Below are 19,150 nucleotides of genomic sequence, written 5' to 3' on the forward strand. Positions count from 1 at the left end.
AATACTGCATAAATGTCTTCATACAAAAAAAAAATTAAATCTTAACCTTAGCCTTATTTTAGCACTAAACCAAGTCCTCACCTATTAAAGACAGGGGAATATGTGGTTTTATTTGAGCTCAGGGTCATCGCCATGGTGATGGGAGGTCTCTATCAGTTGGTGTGCAGTAAGTTAAGAATCCTCACAGGAATAGAAAAACAAAAACACACTGCCCACTCAGATTTTATATATAGGCCCCACCCGATTGCACCAAACCAATCTCATTCTATTCACATACAACCGGCAGCAGTAAATGGAGGCTGTCAGACACTGTGTGAGTATTACTCACTGCATCACAGGGTTTTTCCAACCAAGAAGAGGGATACAAGGAAGTAGAAGAATTGTTTTATGGGCAAATTAAAGTTCAAAAACTTCACAGTATCACTGTGGACAATAACTGATATTGTGTTACCAGATCTAATAATCTAAAAAAAAAAACCACTAATGCATGAATTACAGAGAATTTGTTGTTACAATGGCAAATGGAAGGATAGCATCACGACATCACCGTGATTCATACATCTTCATAGCGGGAGCATAAAAACATGAACTGGACCACAGTCATAAAACTTACAATGGGAGTCCTGATTTTGTGAAATGCATTTTTTTGCACTTTTAGAGTAAAATAAGGAACAAAGGGAGATGAAGTGTTAATTAAAAGGTTCTGAAACCACCAGCAGGGTCAACCAAAAGGGTCAGACTGGTAATTAAGTGTCTGGCAGTCTGAGGAAGGAGTGTTATAGATGGGCGAAAATGACTTCCACTGGAGCTTGCCTCCACCTACACACCCTGTGCCCTTGCAAGTAACATAGACCTCCATTAAATTGATATATCAGCTCGACAGGGAAGTCACAAAATAGAAAATGAAAGAAATGTTGACCTGAAAACTGATAGAAAATACACTTTCCAGTGTCATGATGTTGCTTAAGTTGGGAATCCTCCCTTAGTGCCCAGTGATAATAACTTGCTGAGCCAGTATTCAATAGCATGAGAGAAAACATTTTCACCCTTTTTGTACAAATGCAATCCAAGTTTCCCAATGCAAGATGCAACTTGACTTATTTTGTTTACATCACTGGTTCCTGAGCCTGATTCTCAGAGCACACATCATTTTCACGTCTATATCATTTTGTATAAATCCTAAAAATAAATGATGGCTCTTGAGCAGTTCTCTGCTGAATGAGAATGCAATCTGCAGGTAATTTGTCCGTTTGAAACAGGATGCAGAAACATCTCAAACCTGCTACACAGCATAACATAAGGATAAAGGTTGATTTAGATATACTCTCTAGTATTTTCAATTCTCCATAAATTTTTACAGAAGGAGAAAATCCAATTTCTTCAACCTTTTTTTTTAAGCCACGAATATCTCCCTTTTCTAGCTGTGTTGATTCGTTGTCAGGCTGGGTCAAGGACTAGGTCAGACTGTATTAAATGCCAGGCTAAATTTCTCTTGATTTTATTTTCAAGTCAGTCATTAAAACCAGAAATGTGGTTTACCTTGCACTATATGCAAGGTTTACATTTCTGCTATTGGCATATACAATAGATTTTTCTTCATAATGTTTTACATTTTCACTAGTTTTCTAATTTACAAATAACTAATAAATTAATAACGACAATAACTGAATAACATTTTGCCGAAAGAGAGGGGATCTGTTTATTAAATTTAAAATCCAAGTAATTTCTTCCAGTTTTATACAGGCTGTTTGATAAATGACTTTGGGCAACCAAAATTAATAAACGGATTCCGAGAAGTTTTTTTAAGACTCAAAAAAAAACAAAAAAAATCTTTAATTTCAAGTTTTTAATGTCAAAGTAGGTTAGCCTAAAGCTAACTGGGATCCATTTGAAAACTTGCTAACCCTCTTGCAGCCCACCAGGACGCTCCCGCTTCATTTTGTGCACACTGTATATTTAAGATAAGATGTTTTAATATTAATAATTGAGCCATTTTTGAAGGCAGGCAGCTTGAATTGTTTATATATCAAATACAAGACTTTTGAAAGCTTGTTTTTGAAAGTGACCGCTGTAAATAAACTGTGGAAATATTGGGCTGTTTCTCTGACTTTCTCAATTACTTTTGCAGTAATTCCAGAGCTTAAATACTGACTCCATATGGAAAAGAAGGTGTCAAGATTAACTGGTTGTGCTGAGCAGATAAAGGAAATTATTAAGAAAAAAAAAAAGATTTAGTTACATTTTCAGCTTGCATGAAATGTAACCACAGCTCAGACACAATAAATGAATAAATTACATAAGTAATATTTTGTATTATATGCTCCTAATATAACTACACACAAAATTTCATTTGTTTGCACATGTACACTTTTAATTTCAACCAGAAGTTTATAATATTTTATATACTGTGTTAACTTTACTTAAGAAATTGGAACTTCTCTAAAACTGCACTTTTGCAAAAAAAAAATGAACAAATGTAGATGTTGGCTCATAACAATTGTTTTCAGGTTGAAAAGATAAAACAGTATGTACTTGGAGATCATGACGTATAGAAAGATCTTGCCGGGGATTCATAAGGCTCATATTGAAAAATGGATAGTCCCTCAAATAACCTGTTTTTGACACAGCTCCTGCAAATGAGCCTGTTACCATATTGCAAGTGAAGCACACCACGTCCAGATAACTTCAAAAGTAAAAAAATAGCCTCAATTTGTATTCTTGTTTGCTTAGTTGCATGTCAGGCTTTACACCTACATGAATCATTTGCAACAATTCTGTGCTTTCAGAGCAATTTCTTTGCAAGAGCGGCAAAGAGATGGAAAAAGATAAGTGTGGAACGGAGTGACAGAAGGACATAAATGAGGGTGAAGTGGGTAGACCAGGAGATGATGGGGAGAGTGAATAAACTGTAGCAGGATAATTTTGCTATCTTGACCTGTATACCTGAAAATAGATGAATGCAATGTTTTTGGGGGGTTTGGGAGGGGTGGCTGTTTTCAGAATATACTCATATCGAAGGCCTTTTTCCATGTCGTAATGATTTCTATATGACATGGAAGGAAATGGAGGGGGAAGTAAATATCACAGAGGGTGTTGAGGTGCTGTCAACCAGCCTTCACTGACTGTGTCCAGCAAATTGGCCAGAAACTGACAGACAACACTCTCAGAGTACTGTCAGCAATAAATCTGAAAGTTTTTTAATTCTATTTTTTTTTTTTTTTTTTAACCATTGATAACCATTGATGAGCGGAGCCTTAGAGATTATCTATGTCATCTGAATGTGAGGCTCTGGAGATATTAAAAACGTGTTCAGAAGAGCTGAAGTCAAATCATGTTTTCTATCAATTCTGTGTGGTATAAATATAAACAGTTTGTGAAAAGTTCAAGTTCATTTGACATACGAAAAACCAGATTTTCAAAGTAAAATGTTTCAATCTGCTTTAGCGAAACTTCCAAATGTTAAGATGTAATCAAAAATACATAAAATTAAGCTTATTAGCTTAAAATGGATGGCTTAATAAGCCACATCACATTTGAAAGTGCATCTTAAAATCATATTTTATCTGTGTTGAAGATGAATGCTCAGTATGCTTTCATTCAGCACAATAAACAATCAATAAAAATCTGACAAAACAGTGAGTGAAACATAGATTTTTTTTTTTAATAACAATAATAATATTAATTCAAATGTACTTTGTTGTTCACTTGCACAATGATCATCAGTGGCAACAAAAATAAATTTAAAAGGCTGGACGTTAATTTTCGTCTCCCCCACCACAAAAAGCCATATCCCAGTTCTTTTCCCCGGCACCGCTCCATGGTGGTCGCACAACCAAGAAGAGGTAAAAGAAAACAATAATCATACTTTTCAGAGTTGTTTGTTAAAAAATAAAGAGGTTTCTCTGAGCTTTCTTCTATTTCAAGTTGGCTGTCTTTTACCGCCCAGCAGGGGGGTGTCGGACTGCGGGGAGTCAAACTGTGGTGACTTTTGTTAGTGCCATACTACAAAGGCGGCACACTGTGAGCAAAAAGTGCCCCACAAAAGACTGAATTTACTTGTCCTTCCACTACAACATTTTAATGCTTCTTCTGGCTCATTACATTTAATTTTGCACAGGCTTCTGAACTTCATAGCCTCTAACTCTATATTTTTAGCACAGAGTTACTAGTGAGAAAAGAGCAGATTAGATGATAGCAGAGAGGAAGCAACATTTAGTGCCTTGCGTAACTGTTCACACCCATAATTTTATTTTATTTTTTTCACATTTTATGTCTTAAACATAAACTTCAATGTATGTTCTTAGAATCTTATGAGACAGAACAGCAGAAAGGACAGCATAATGGTGTTGTCGAAGCGAAAGTACATCATTTTCAAAATAATTAAAAAAAATGAAAAAACAGATAAGTGTGACAGACATTTGTATTTAGTCTTAATCTGATATCACTGAATAAAATCCTGCCTAAGTAACTGCCTTAAAACGTTGCTTAATTAGTAAGCAGAGAATATCTGTGTGCAATTGAATAATTAGAAATTAGAAGATCAGAATTTTTTTAAACAAATAAGCATGTATAAGACCAAATTATATTGTACAGCTCTTAAAGAGAGCATAAAATAAAATGAAAGATAAGATAAATTATTAATTTTTCATGTCCAGAGAAAAATGACTGGTATGAGCCAACTTGTAACATTTTAAATATTTTTGCTATTGTAATACAATTTACACAAGATTTTTCTAATTCCTCACCATCCTCTTTAGATGTAATTGGAGTTTAATTAATTATCTGCTTACTGTTCATGCACCTCATAAAAACATAGCACTTTGAAGCCTTCACTGAAGAGAGGCACTGATGATAAAACTGCATTAATGGAACACCAGCAGAGTCAGAGGAAAGCCTTAAATGAAAGACATTTATCGTAAAAAAATAAAATAAAATAATAAAAATAATTAATAAATAAAATTCTGCAGCAACCATTTTCTGTCTGGAGTGAATAAGTACTTCTAAATAAAATCTTTAGCAACACTGACTAATAAATCCAGCCCACTTAGTAGAGAGAATTTAACTCATTCCAATTCTCTCTCAATAAGTTTATGATAACTCATCATCACTTTCCTTTGATCAAATTAAAGCCTGAGTACTGCCACTCCGACGAGCGTCGGTCCAATTAGGGCTTTGAAGATAAATCTAAGCTGCAAACAGATTGGAAACACAGCATTCAGTGGTAATTTATATGTTGATGAGCTGCTGTTGTGACTGGAATTTGTTTTTCTGCTCAGGTCATCTGCGCTGGAAAAAAAAAAAGAAGCAAACAAGCACATTTGCTCATAAGTGTGTACAATCTCGCTGTAGCTGAAGTTGGTAATTAAAGTGGACAGTTTTGATTATCTCCAAGGAGCAGTGAGAGGATAAACATTCCTTCTATAGGCAACGTTATTTTATTTATTTAGCTAACACTCCGCTTTTTAAAAGACTCTGATCATGGATATTAATGAGGAGTTTTCATTCATATCTTTTCCATGGCATTAATCTACAGCAGAGCATCTGTGTGTGAGGAATGTACAACAGACAAACTGGTGTTTCATTAATGTTAAGGTTTACTTTTGCATTTAAATGGAAAAAAAATAAACAAAAAAGTATATTTCATAAGCCATACACACATCGTTTTGACATAATTCTGCAACCATCTGTCATATAATCTAACAAAATAACACAAGCTCATTAAATAACTTCTCACTTTCTTACATATGTTGAAGATAAATTAATAAATACAGCTTCCTTTCTTATTCCTAATATACCACACAGGCTAAACTGCTTGTTCTTTTCTTTATGCACATTATAATTTTATAGGGGATCCATTATACATCATAATAAATGTTTGCTTTGCTGTAACAAAATCAGCACTTAAATAAATCAGCAGCTTCAGACACATTTACAAAAAGACGCCTCTTGCCACACTCAAGGCTTTGGGTTTCTTTATTCTTAGCAAGTGCAGCAATTTCATCCAAAGTCTACAAACAAAGCAACATTCTGGACATTTATGTGTATCTTGTTATGTATTCTAGAGTCAAAGTGCCTTAAAACTGGTATATTTTTTTAAGGTGATGTTAAAATCTGATCTGTTGATTTGCAGGTTTTGGAAAATTTGAATATTATTGAAAAGTTATTTTGGATTAATATGTGGAACATAATGAAGTGTTAACACTGTGTGTGTGTGTGTGAATAATATATCTAATGCACGAGTGCTTGTTTTTGCATAGCTTTTCAATAACATTCCAATTTATTTAATTCACCTGTAGGCCTGTGAATTATTTTCCAAATGTTCGTGCAATTTGTAGTTTATATTACATTAAAAATGTGACATTTTATTTTTTTGCATTTGTGTTTTGTGTGTAGAGAACTTAAACAAAACCCACGTAAATTTGAGAAAATGAGAATATCGTTGGGTTGTACTGCATTAATTAACAATAACAGTCTAACACAAACAATAACAATATAATGACCAAATTACCCTCAGAAGAATGTTCATTATCATAATTACATGACGGCGTTTAATGGAACATCCAAAACATGTCTCTCCGGGTGTGTTCTGACAAACCAAATGTCTAAGTGGTGTCTGCACAATAAATGCAAATCTGTTTATTCTGAATCACATAGAAATAATAAGCAAGCAGGGCATTATTGTTCTAAAGCAGGAGTCCTCAAATCCAGGCGTGTCGGGGGGTCAAACCTGAACTGGACTATTTTACACTTCACACTGAGTCTCTGAAGCACAGTTTGAAAAAAGTTATTAAACTTTCATTCAATGCTTTCAGTGCTTTTTGGCATTAGGGACACGTGAGATTTAATCCTGGTGCCCTTAAGGAAAGTAAAAATTTCCTTTTTCTTTTCTAAGCAGTCAACAATTTACTTTAGAAAATATTTTTATTCAAAAGAATCCTGGCTGTATTCAAAATGCAATCATCTAACTTTAACCTAGACATAAACTTTGGATTCCTACATTGAAAACATAAATACAAGCTCAATTCTTCCAGTGCAACTACTTCCATAATATTATGCTGGCTTTTCAAAGGTCATCTTTTAAAATGATTTATAACGAGAAAAGAAAACGGACTTGATACGCATGATGAACAACTGACCAAAAATACTTTAAAACTACGAATCCCATCACTGATCTTTGTGAAAGTTGGTTTATGCTTATCCTATGTAGAGGAATCATGATCTTTAAGTGCACCAGTGTCAGACCTTGCAAAAGGTTTTATGTTTTAGGCAACTGCAATTCAACAAGATTCTCTCTTCGTGACAAACAAAAGCCTCTGTCATCAGCATATCATCAAATAAGCCTAAAAGCCCAAAGCTTGTTGAAATAATGCTGGGGGGAGGCGAAGGGCATGGCATCAGCATCAGCTGACTTTTTCAGAGTGAGACAGGAAGGGCGTTTTGATAACCACTGAAATGGTTTTAAATGTTCAGTCAAGGGATTTAAAATATCTGAATCTGTATTTTTTTCACCAACTAAACAGACGAGCATGTCTGGATTAAAGAAATGTTAAATCACAGGGATTACGTGTTCAATTTATTAGAGTGTATTTATGAAAGTGAGTTAGCCAACAGCATTTTGAGAGGAAAAACAAAAAAAAAAACAGTTTAGACTCGTGGCCAAATCTCATTTTGATAAAGAAATGAATGATTGTCTTTCCCAAACAAAGTGATTTAGTCGAAATGCTACATTAATTCTGTAAATACAACATTTGTAGGCTTTTAACACCACCGTGTTATACATTGTGTTCTATTTAGTTTTGCAATTTGTTCGATAATTACCATTTTAAGCTATTTGTGTTAAAGAGACAATAAATTAAACCAAGTTGTCAGAGAGTGAGATAAATCTTAGCTTTCTGCAGAGGCTGCAGCGCTTCACCCAGGAGGCTCCTACACACAGTGAAGTGCTGCAGTAAGCTTTTTGTTTGTCTCTGAACCTAATCTGAGCACCAACAGTGACAGCAGCAAACAAACCACTTTCTCCAGATCAGTTCAACATCAATGCAGGTGCAGGATTCCTACACAATTTATATCTGCAGATTTGTATTTTCATATTTCTTAAGAGCAATTTTTCACATCTGAGTAAGATCCTTCACTTTAAAGTTACAGCTATTGGTTGGATAGCAATATGCTTGCATTGCCTGCCTGCTTTAAAAATAATGTAAAAAAATATATTACAAGGTTAAAGTCCTCTTCAAGAAAAAAAAAGGAACTGATTTTGTGAATTTGTAATTAGAGTAACATCAAACTCAACTCATGAATAAGGGCTAAGCTAACCTCTGTCACCTTTATACAAAATATGTCACTGATAAGAAATAGTCAGTAATTAAATTGCACTTTACAAAACTTAATTTAAAAAAATGTTTTTCCATTGACAAATATTTTTAGATTTCTATGTTTCACACCCAGACAGAACCATTAAAAAGTACCAGTCGACTTTGCAGCGGTTCCACCTAACCGGCATGCAACCTGCCACTTTGAATATGTGCGCACTCCTTTAATAAACGAAAAAAAAAAAAAAAATACAAAATTCTTAGAAAACAGAACATGAGAAAATGAATGGAAAGACAAATACTTTTCTAAAACATCCGTAGTTTTCAAAACCAACCCTACATGATGGTTTTTGTCACATGTCGTTCCTTGTTTTATGTGTTCTCTAATCAATATCATATAACCTTGTGTTTATCAGCCTGTCACCTCCCCCCTCTTGGACCAATTAGTTTCATTAATTTGTCCTAATTAACAGTATGACATCATTGTACATACTATTCAATCAATTAAATATGATTACAGCCAGAAATGAACAGTAAAAATGTGACTAAGGTATAAAGCAAGAGCATGAAGATAACAATGAATTTCAACAAATACAGATTAAATACAAAGCAAAGCAAAGTTTCAAGCTATATCAATCCACCATCCTTACATCCTTAAAGAGGGCTTGTAATAAGAGTGGCAATTCTGGATGATTTATAAAACCTCAGATGTGGACCTTGTATACATATTGATAATATTGCTTCTACACTGAAAAATATGAAATATTTATCTAAAATGTATCCAAAACAATAGAAACAATTTACATAATTTTTTTTCTTCTTTTTTTTTAAGAAACCACATATTTTAACCCACAATCTAGTAAACTAGACACCTCTTACCCCTTTGGCACAATAATCATATTAATAGCAAGTATCATAATATTGTTCAATTACAAGACGTTTGAATAGGATTTGTCACTCACACATTCAGCGTAGGAACACAGTTTCTCTAGTCGTAACACATATTTGTACTGTATGTTATAACAGCTTAAAAACATCAGATTTTTTTTCTCTCTTTTTTTTTCTAACATTTGTTGATATGTAAATAAATTGTCTTTCATCTCGATTCAATTCGTTTCAACAAAACAGGTCTGTCTTTGCATGCCCTTGTTATTTACAAGATCGCTTTGTCTGAGTTTGTTCTCGCCGGCTACAGTGGAGCGCAAATGTTAAGCAAACATCAGACAGCTTCTCCCTCACAGCAGACGAATGCACACGGTGCAGAAAATACATGGACACGGTGGTGGACAATATGTCACAGGAAACACTTTGAAGCACTTGCTTTTTTTTTTTTTTGTTTTGATAATTGCTTTGAAATTTCTTTTAAATCGAGTCGTACGTACTGCAGTTAACCGACCTAAAGGTAAAAATGCATGTATTGTGCATCTGAACCATTGGATGTTTGGTATTGTTTTTTTTTGTTGTTTTTTTTGTTTTTTTTGACGCTGACTCAAGCAAAGGCCTCGTCTCTCAGAGGGCTTGTGTGGAACGCATTCATCTGCACGTCTCTCCTGCTGCAACCCAGAAAGCAAGCGTTGGCACATGTAAATACATTCGCTTTAAAGGCATCCCCCAGTTCTCTACAAAGCCAGTTTGCTCAGACATCTACAAAAATCTTGTCCGATTATGAGAGTGTTAACTCTCCAGGATGTATGACACAGGACCAGGCCTGAGCTGAAAGCAACTGACAATAAAATCTGAATGTAGGAGAAGAGATTTGCTTTTTCGCTGAGAGTGAGCGGATAATAATTATACAACTGTGATTTATGTTCCCTCAATATAAGCGTCCTAAAAATGTCCTCATGTAGAGGGGTACTCACTGTCTGCTGAAAAATGCTAAAAGAAGAGAACTTTTATTTTGAAACACTTCATAAGCAAACTGGGACTATTATTTTCAACGTTATCTTTGTCGGCAAATTCAATTAATTCACAAAGAAACCCACATATTCTTTAGACACAACCAACTGAAACACAATTTAAGCCGTAAGTCAAAGGGATTACAACTACAACCTATTCATTTATGTTCCACTTAACATCTGAAGAGGTTACCCGACAAAGAGAGAGAGAGAAGAGCAGCTGATGCACACAGAATACTGTGTGATGACTGGAGGGGTCGTCACAAGACTGAAAACAAAACGTCTAAATTTCTTATTGGTATATGATTAGGAATGGGCTGGTATGATGAAAAGCTGGAACAAAAAAAACTGTGGTTTAAAGTAATAATGTGAATGTTTTTCGTTGTCTAATTATTCTTTTAGTTCTGGTTTATTCAAGTGATTTCACAGTAATATCACATACTGTTATGCTAATAATTAATAAAAAGCTACTGAACAATAAGTTTCTTTTAACACTGATGAAACTCTGATGGACAAAAAAATGAGTATTTACCGAGGGTTGCACGGTGTTGCAATTGTTACCAATCACAGACTGAACTTGGCTTCGAAAACTCACAAGGTGCAAACTACTTGGAGTCAAAAGTTTTTTCTTTTTTGTTTGTTTTGATTTCCCACTTGGGAAAAAACAAAAACCATTTTCCCAAAGAAGAAAAATCTGTCATTGTGTTGTCAAATATCCATTAGTAACAGTTAGAGCCGAACCAATGAGCAAAATCCCGGGAAATTTCCAAATTGCAACTACAGCATCCACCACCCTAGCCTCGACTCTGCCTCACTCTCAGCAAGATAGCAGTTTCTCCCCCCAAATAAAGAAATGCATATCATGGTTCCAGACGATATTCATGTCAGTGTTTTTACTCTTGATTGTGAACATTTGCCCTTACTGCTTTTTATTGAACTTGTGATAAATGACATCATTTCAGTGGATAAGTGGAAAAAAATGCATAACTTTAATTTGTCTTTTAAAATGACAAAGATTGTTCAACAAATTACTTTTTACAAGACTGAAACCGCCAGCTTGAATCTGTCAATTTGTGCTCCTCTGCAAATGTTAATGACTTTTATTCTAATTCCATTTAAAGCACTGTTTTAGATGAAACAGGTTACTGCCACCTGCTGACATATTGTATCTGGAAAATGTCATGACTGGAATCCAGCTAAGCCTTTCAAAGTGTATTTCTGAACGACGCGTATTAGCGGAAAAGCTTCGAGGACAGATCCTTCCCAATGATCCACCTGAGTGAGAGCTAAATACTGAAAATGTTCACAGTAAGAACGAGGCCTGGTCTCGCCACCCCTCCCCCCCACCCGAACTTCGTTCTCCCTGTCTCAAGTTACAGGCGTAGCTACAAAAAGATTTGGTCCCAACTGCCTCAGGAATAATGTAGAAAATATACATTCAGACTTACTAGAAGACTAGAAAATATGAAAACACACTGATGTGATGAAAGCTGAACAAAATGAACTAAGCTTTTGTAACAAAATGTTCTAGATTAACACCGTTTTAGAATGTTAACACTGTTCACACAATGCACTTTAATTAGACACTAATTGGATTTTATCACTGAAGACAAAATGTATGTGTCCTATAAGTCCACCGCTATTCCTCACACACTTTATTTATAATCGTGTGCTCACACTTTTGTGATTTGTGTTAGCAAATATATTTCGGTATGTGCCCTTTGTAGTTCTTACAGGCACTCTCTGCTGCCATACTCCCGTCACCTCTCCTTCTCTGAGATACAGCAAAAACACACTCAGGCCCACCGAAGCGAGCACACAGAGAATCTGTAATTAGTTGTCAGCCGAGTTACCGTAAGGCCACTAGCCCAATCTAAATGACAGAGAACCTCCAGAAAGAATTTCTGCTGTTACTGAAACACCTCCGAGTCAGAGCGGCCGTTTTCAATTCTCACCCAATAAAGACGGAGAGAAGATACGACGCCCTGCCGGCCTCTAGTACACGCATCTCACTGTAAACATGTAAACACAAACACAGCTTGGTGTCTTCACCAACCAGCCCTCCACGACGACGTCTCCTCGGGTTTTGACTCCAAACAGTGGTGAATGGATTCCAGTCTGTCCGTCCTGTTTTGATCTACGTTTTCCGGATCATCACCTCTCCCTCACAGTGAGGAGGAACTCTGACTGTAGTTTCTGAGAGTCAGTCTGGTGTACCTAGGTGAGGGAGGAGAAGGGGGCGGGTGGTTGGGGACAGGAGGGACAAACAAACCAGTCTCTGAGATCTGGGAGCCACTGCTGGATCCCAAAGAGTCACGGAAGGGCGAAGGAGGAGTGAGAGCGATGAGCTCCTCTTCCAGCTCAACCCTCCTGAGCGGGGAGTCGGGGATGCAGGCGACTAGGCTTCCTCTTATGGGGGAGAGTGACGGGGACGTGTGGGGATGAGGAGGAGGCTGAAGGGGGTAGGGCGAGCGAGGGATGGAGTGAACTGGACAGCCACCCCGGTTGCCCAGACTGGGTTCCATCTGGGGAAGGGGCTGGACGTCAGCGTAGGTGGTGAGGGTCGGGGGCATCGGGATCTCCCGGGGCAGCAGGTAGGGATCGGGGGGGTGAGCGGCGGGGGGAGTGTGTTTGTTCGTGTGCGTCGGCGAGGCGGAGAGCATCATGCTATTGAGCTCCGTAATGTTGGCGGTGAAGCGGTTCACCACGCAGCTGATCTGATCCATCAGCGAATTCTGGCGTGGCGGTGGACGGTTGTCCATGGCAACCAGACGCCCATCGCTCCCCGCGGCAACGGAGCCGCTGCTCGGAGGCCCGCAGCTGCTGCTGCTGCCGCCGCTGCAGACGCTGCTGGAGTACTTAGAAATGCAGGCCACTTGGGACTCCTCCCCCAAACTGGCTCCTATCCTCTGGCTGACGGTGCTGATCGGCGACGGCGTCTGCGGCCGATAGGTGATCGAGTAGTGCTCCTCGGCTTCTGAGAGCTCGTAGAGAGTCTTGTCTGTGCCACAGTCAGGATGAGTGGGCAGGGAGGACATGGAGGAGAGGGAGGGCAGAGGTACATGCGGAGGCAAGTTGGATCCCCCGGAGTACCGCTCCTCAGAGGTTTTGGAGAAGGGCTTAATGACCGCTGTCTGGTTGTTCTCTTTCTTCTTGATGTGGAAGGACAGCCGCTGCCACAGGTGGTTGCCTCGAGAACTGCTGCGCTCGGTCTGCGCCCAAGACACCGATTTACCATTGGAGCTGTGGAGAATTACAAAAGCCGAGAAAAGGAAGAGGGAAAAGTGTTTAGTGCCGGAATCTAGATGAGCAAATTCAATATTCTGTTCATTAGCCTTCCAAGCCTATTTAATAATTGTGCAAAAGTAATTACAGATAATAAATAAAACATTCAGCGGGAGCTTTGTGCCAACCACATGAATCAGTTTCACTTTATATGCTGATAAATTTTGCTACTTTTCTCTGCCTTAATTTTTTTCTTTATAAGATCTCATGTCTTGTTTTGCTTTTTAAACGCCTTTGCTTCGCCTCTGTACAGAGATGTACATGTTGGTCAGAGGGTACACATACACTCGTCATTCAGTATCATTCCAATTACTATGGATTGGCATGGATGTCATGCTAATTTTGGACTTTTATTGGTGGTTTCAGTAATTGGAATGATAAGATAGCCTGCAACTTGTATGGATTTTAGAAATAATTTTCTTTGGAACTTTGAATCAAAAAACTTATCTATATGTTGCACATGGACATAATACACAGTTATAGAAATTTTTATTTCCTCCCTTTCTAAATGTGCTTTTAACGTTTATTTGCCAGACCCTTTTTTTTTGTTTGTTTTTTCCAGTCCTCCCTGTTTCACCTGAGTTCAAGAGATCTGTCCTTCGATGCCCCTCTGTCTTTTTGTCAGGTTAATTAGTGTGATTAATCTAAAAAGGAACTCCTGATTAAATCCCGCGCCAACATGACTGGGGTAGAGATGGGAGAACTCAAATCCCCTTTGAATGAACATGCAGGACGGGGCTTATAGAGGTACACGCTGCATGCTGATCTAGACATTAATCGATTTGCTGTGGCATCTGCAGTGTTTAGCTCAAAGTTTGACTTTAACGTCTGGTGAAGGTAAACCAACTTTTTATTCTCAGCTGTTCAAACACTTGGTATAAACATTGATCAAGCATTTCTTATTCCTCCAGTCTGCTAAATTATTTTCCGTCCGTGTCTGTTCTGCCTGCCCTGACAACGGCAGCATCTCAAACACAACAGTTTCCAGCCCTTTTCGGAGGAGACAGACAGCCCTGCCAATTACCACCACCCACAGAGGACGATAGGACCAAAAGAGACGTGCAGGGGAAGAGAGGGAAGAGAGGAGCATAGACATTTTTTTTTACAGGGGTGTGATTGAGATCTTGCTTGCCAAGCAGGGTGAGCTGGAGCAACCTGCTGACAAATGAAAACGTGTTCCAGTCTTTTCTCTAAGACGGGGGGTTATGCGTCACTCCTTTTTGAGTCCTTTGATCGGTTCCCTGTCACTGTGGATGGCCTGAAGAGCGCAAAGTAAGAGGAATAATGTCCTCTCTTTCTTCCCATCACCTCAGCTCTTCATTTTCTTCACCATCCATCTTTTTCACTGTTTATATTCCCTCTTCACTCCTCTCCCTCTCAGTATGCCGTCGCTCCTTCTTTGTCGTGCCTCCATGAGGCAATTTTCCAAAGTTCACAATGGGGTCAGAAGAAAAGGCAAGCAGACTCAGGTGAATGCAGGTAATCAATCTCTCGCACAGCAGGAACGCTTTCGTAAGTGGGTCTATTATAGAGATGGCGCCTTGGACTGTAACTCACGAGTACCGCGGCAGAAAGGCTCTAGGTGGGGGTGTAAAGCGGACTCTCACACATAGATATACCTGAGGGTCTCCCCAGTAGAGCCTCTACGCTTAAACAGGTTAACCAGACTGGAAGAGCGGCTGGCAGCTGAGGATGACTTCCCATCTCCCACATGCATCCGGACCACGGTGCTGGTGGTAAAGGCACTGCGCACGTTACGCTCTGGCTTGGCCAGGATGATGTACACCTAAAATGGAACAGAGCAATGCATTCATTACTCTCTATTTCAGTTTGATGCCATTTCTCGGATTAAAGCTGTTTCTTTGTCATTTTCACGTAAATACTGAGAAGTCTCTAGTCTTACTTTCCCGAAGTGAAAGCAAATTAGAAGGTTAGATTAAATGAACAGATTTTCTTTTCATTTTGTTAGGGTTGGTAATAACTTCGCTAATGTAATGCTAACCTGTTGAGTCTTTCCTGTCACAGCGACCATTCAAAGCTACACTCGCAGATTGTTAGCAACTTGAGGTTAGACCTGTGATGTTGTTGGCAGAGTATGGGATTTTACTCTGCCACAACATTGTACTCTGGTATTTCAGTAAATTTATTGAAACACCAGGAAGGTTTTTAATACATATCTAATATCTACCAGAAAACTGAAATGGGTCATAATTGGGTCTTGTGATGTGAAAATGATGGTGGCCAAGTTAACACAAAAACCGTTCACCGAGGAATCCACGACTGAACAACTTGGAGAGATTAAGCAGGAAATCTACAACAGAGCTCCCTCTCTATTATGCAACTGCAAAGCTTTTATTTACATGTCTGTAACTGTAACTGTGGGTGACGCAATTAAACCAAAAATCCATTAAAACATACGGTAAAACGTTACTTTCATTTTCACCTTACCTTGGGTACAAACATGCAGCACAGAGCCACAGTGGCACTGAGGCTGACACTGAAGCACATGGTGATGATTTTATAGTTGGAGCCAAAGTAGATGGGAACAAACGCCAACCAGATGATGCAGGTGGTGTACATGGTAAAAGCAATGTACTTGGCCTCGTTGAAATTAGCTGGGACATTGCGGGTCTTGGAAAAGGAGAAGAAAAAAAATCAAGAATCAGTAAAAATGTTGTAACTATTTATGTTCAGGTTTTTTTGTTTTTTTTTGCCTTCTTTAATGCAGAAGTGTAATAGCCACTTTTAGCTTTTGTCAACAAGCCACAGAGCTGGAATGAATATTGATGCAAGCTGTTTGCCCAGTGCCCTGGTACTAAAAGCAATGGGCTTTAAGACTTAATGAACATCTAGAAAACTCTTTATAGGAGAGAGAGGTTAATCAAGTGGCAATAAACCTAAAACACTTGTCAGGATAATATGTTCAGTTGTTCTGTTCGTGTCTATTTTCTTACAGAAAAAAATCAAACTCTGCCCACATAAACAGCACAGTAAAAATAAGTGCATTCATTGCTGTTGATAAAGTTTTTCACACCAAACTTTCATAGTGCTTCACCGTTTCTGTTCACTTTTTGTGTCTGACGAAACATCATAACACAGGCGACTGGGAAGGGAATCTTTGATTAAAGTCTTTTACTGAAGATTTGGCAAACAGTGGAGAGTCTCCTTGACAGCCACCCACCATGTGCATGCTGCTCTGGACTGTCACTTACATGCAAGTCAATGGGTCCGTGAGGACACTGGTGTCCTCGTGACAGTTAATGGGATAAACGTAATATATGTGAATGTAAGTCTTACTGAGAAGCCAATTCAAATTCACAGACTTATGCAGAAAAAAATGTCAATTAGATTAGATTAATATCCTACCAGATAACACATTCCATATTTTTTCTACATTACAGAAATATGAGTAAAGATCAAAGTAAACTTAAAAAAATAATAATAATATCCATTAAAAGGGATTTTTTTTTCCCAGGTGACACTAAAAATTCAAAACGTTTAGTCAGCTCACTCCTGAAAATGGGAGTTAATTTATTCCAGAACAATGCTGCATGTTCTACTGCATACTGGTCTTAAAGAGAGAATGTATCTGGAAAGAATGCAAATATAATTAAACATGTGTCCATCTGTGGTTTATATATTGTTTATACGGTTTCTCCACAACACGGTTTAGTGCCAATAACACAGACTTTCAATAAGCAGTGTCCTATTTTCTACAAGAGCATGGCATCATATGACAGTATCCACTAGCAACACTAGTTCAGACTGTTGGCTGTTGTAACCTGTCAATCTATAAACCAAAATATTATTTTATTCTCAAATATTTTGGGTCAACAAATAGTTGTGTGAGAGCAAAGTCTGCCGATGTGCAACTTATTATTCGCCTCTGTCTGATCTGTAGTTTTGAAACAAGCATAATAAAGCATCTGAATACCTTCAAATGAATAGTCACAACAGGATAGGTACCAATGATATTTTTGTTCATTAAAGAAACAGACAGGAAACATCAGACATACCTTAAAGGCATAAAAGGTGCAGCTGAGGATCAGCAGGCCATTGTATCCCAGGGGGGCCACCACTCCGAGGTTAGTGGTGTTGCAAATAAGGTTGACCTGGCGGATGCTAGGGTAGTCGTTGATCACCTGCAGATAGTGAGAGGACAGAGACAGGACTAAGCTAAATCTGTGGACGTACATTAAATCTTAAGATCCCTAGGTCTGTTTCTTTAATCATGTTACCGTGCTCTTAGTTCACACATCTGCAACCTACATTCGGCGGCTCCATGAGGAAAAGAGCCACAATGATGCCCAACTGCAGCAGTATGAGGAGGAAGGCAATGATGAGCTGGGCGCAGGCTGACATGAAGCGAGGTTTCTTTGTACAGATCTTCTTTTTGCTCCCAGCCAGGATCCGAGCGATGCGGTTCGTCTGCAGTCGGATCCCAAACATCATTAATACATACATCACTTACTGTACTGGAGCTATTTTTAAACTGTCTGCAGTATTTCTACACAACTGCTTTAATTTCAATGGGAGGAGTGGTGGCTCCGTCCTATTTCTCACCTTGGTAACAAGTGCAGAGTAACTCATGGCAGGTGACAGACCGATTCCTAGTCGCTGGAGGTAGCAGTGGATCACTTGGGGCTTTGCAATGAGACTGAAGGTGCACAGGTATCCGAGGCAAATCCCTGCTAGTATAATGTAGCACAGCTCCCGGCTGGAGGACTTCACAACGGGGGTGTCCCGAAAACTTGCAGACACAGTCAAACAAACATTAGATATGACGATGGAGACATTAAAACAAAACCCCACAACAATTAAAATATACAAAGAAAGACAATAACAAATTGGAAAAACAAATTGTGGCATATTTTCAACTTTAGGTTTGAAATATTTCTTCATTAAGAAAAATTCTTACTAGATGAAAACTGCAGTGACAAAGAAGGTAGCCATTAGTCCGAGGCAAGCAAATACCACAGCAGCTATGGGTTCTGGATCCCTCCATCGCAGGTACTCCACAGGGATTGGGTCGCAGCCTGGAGAGAAATGGTGCAAGCATGTGAAGATGGAATATTAGAAGAAAACTTTAAATTGTTGCATGAATATGTGAGAATTTCAAAGGTTTTTCTGTTCTAACATTTGGCTTAATATCCCTCGTCTTTTCCAACGGTATTTGTACATCGCTAACGTTTTTAAATCTTATGTGTCATTTGTGTTAGCCCCATCTAATCTAATACTCTGAAATAAAATCAAGTGCAAACTATTGCTTGACCTACATGCAAAACATATAATGAAAGAAAACCACCACTTTGCCTTACCCTGAACATAATTAAACTGATGGTGATTTGGCAATGCTGGAAAAAAAATTGTTAGATGTTGGCAAAGTCTTGAGACTAGGGAAGAGGTTCGTCTTCCAGGAGGACAAACACCAGTGATATACCGCCAGAGCTAACATGAAGTGATTTAGATCCAAGCATTTGCATGCGCTAGAGAATGACCCTGCCAAACTCTAGACCTAAATCTAATTAATAACCTGTGGCAAGAATTAAACATCGGTGCTCACAGATGCTCTCCTGTCAATCTGAATGAGCTTGAGCTACTTTGCAAAGATAAATGAGTAAATATATTTGTCTCTAGATGTGCTGATGGTTTATGTTTGCA

General features: G+C 38.3%; 1 protein-coding gene across 3 annotated transcripts in view; it reads right to left on the reverse strand.

The window, feature by feature from the left end:
* Window positions 1-10,436: 10,436 nt before the first annotated feature.
* grm5b (glutamate receptor, metabotropic 5b) overlaps window positions 10,437-19,150 on the reverse strand; it is a 76,508-nt gene continuing 67,794 nt past the window's right edge. For all 3 annotated transcript variants that reach the window (XM_015050999.1, XM_015050997.1, XM_015051000.1), the window contains exons 12-18: window positions 18,408-18,525; window positions 18,053-18,239; window positions 17,759-17,917; window positions 17,506-17,631; window positions 15,938-16,120; window positions 15,109-15,275; window positions 10,437-13,447 (exon numbers count right to left, since the gene is read on the reverse strand). In XM_015050999.1, the coding sequence (XP_014906485.1) occupies window positions 12,370-13,447; window positions 15,109-15,275; window positions 15,938-16,120; window positions 17,506-17,631; window positions 17,759-17,917; window positions 18,053-18,239; window positions 18,408-18,525 (2,018 nt within the window). In that variant the 3' untranslated portion in view covers window positions 10,437-12,369. The remainder of the gene's footprint in view (window positions 13,448-15,108; window positions 15,276-15,937; window positions 16,121-17,505; window positions 17,632-17,758; window positions 17,918-18,052; window positions 18,240-18,407; window positions 18,526-19,150) is intronic.

The sequence above is a fragment of the Poecilia latipinna genome, unplaced genomic scaffold, assembly GCF_001443285.1.
Source record: "Poecilia latipinna isolate Pla-1442-1.1 unplaced genomic scaffold, P_latipinna-1.0 Scaffold1023, whole genome shotgun sequence".
Classification (NCBI taxonomy): domain Eukaryota; kingdom Metazoa; phylum Chordata; class Actinopteri; order Cyprinodontiformes; family Poeciliidae; genus Poecilia; species Poecilia latipinna.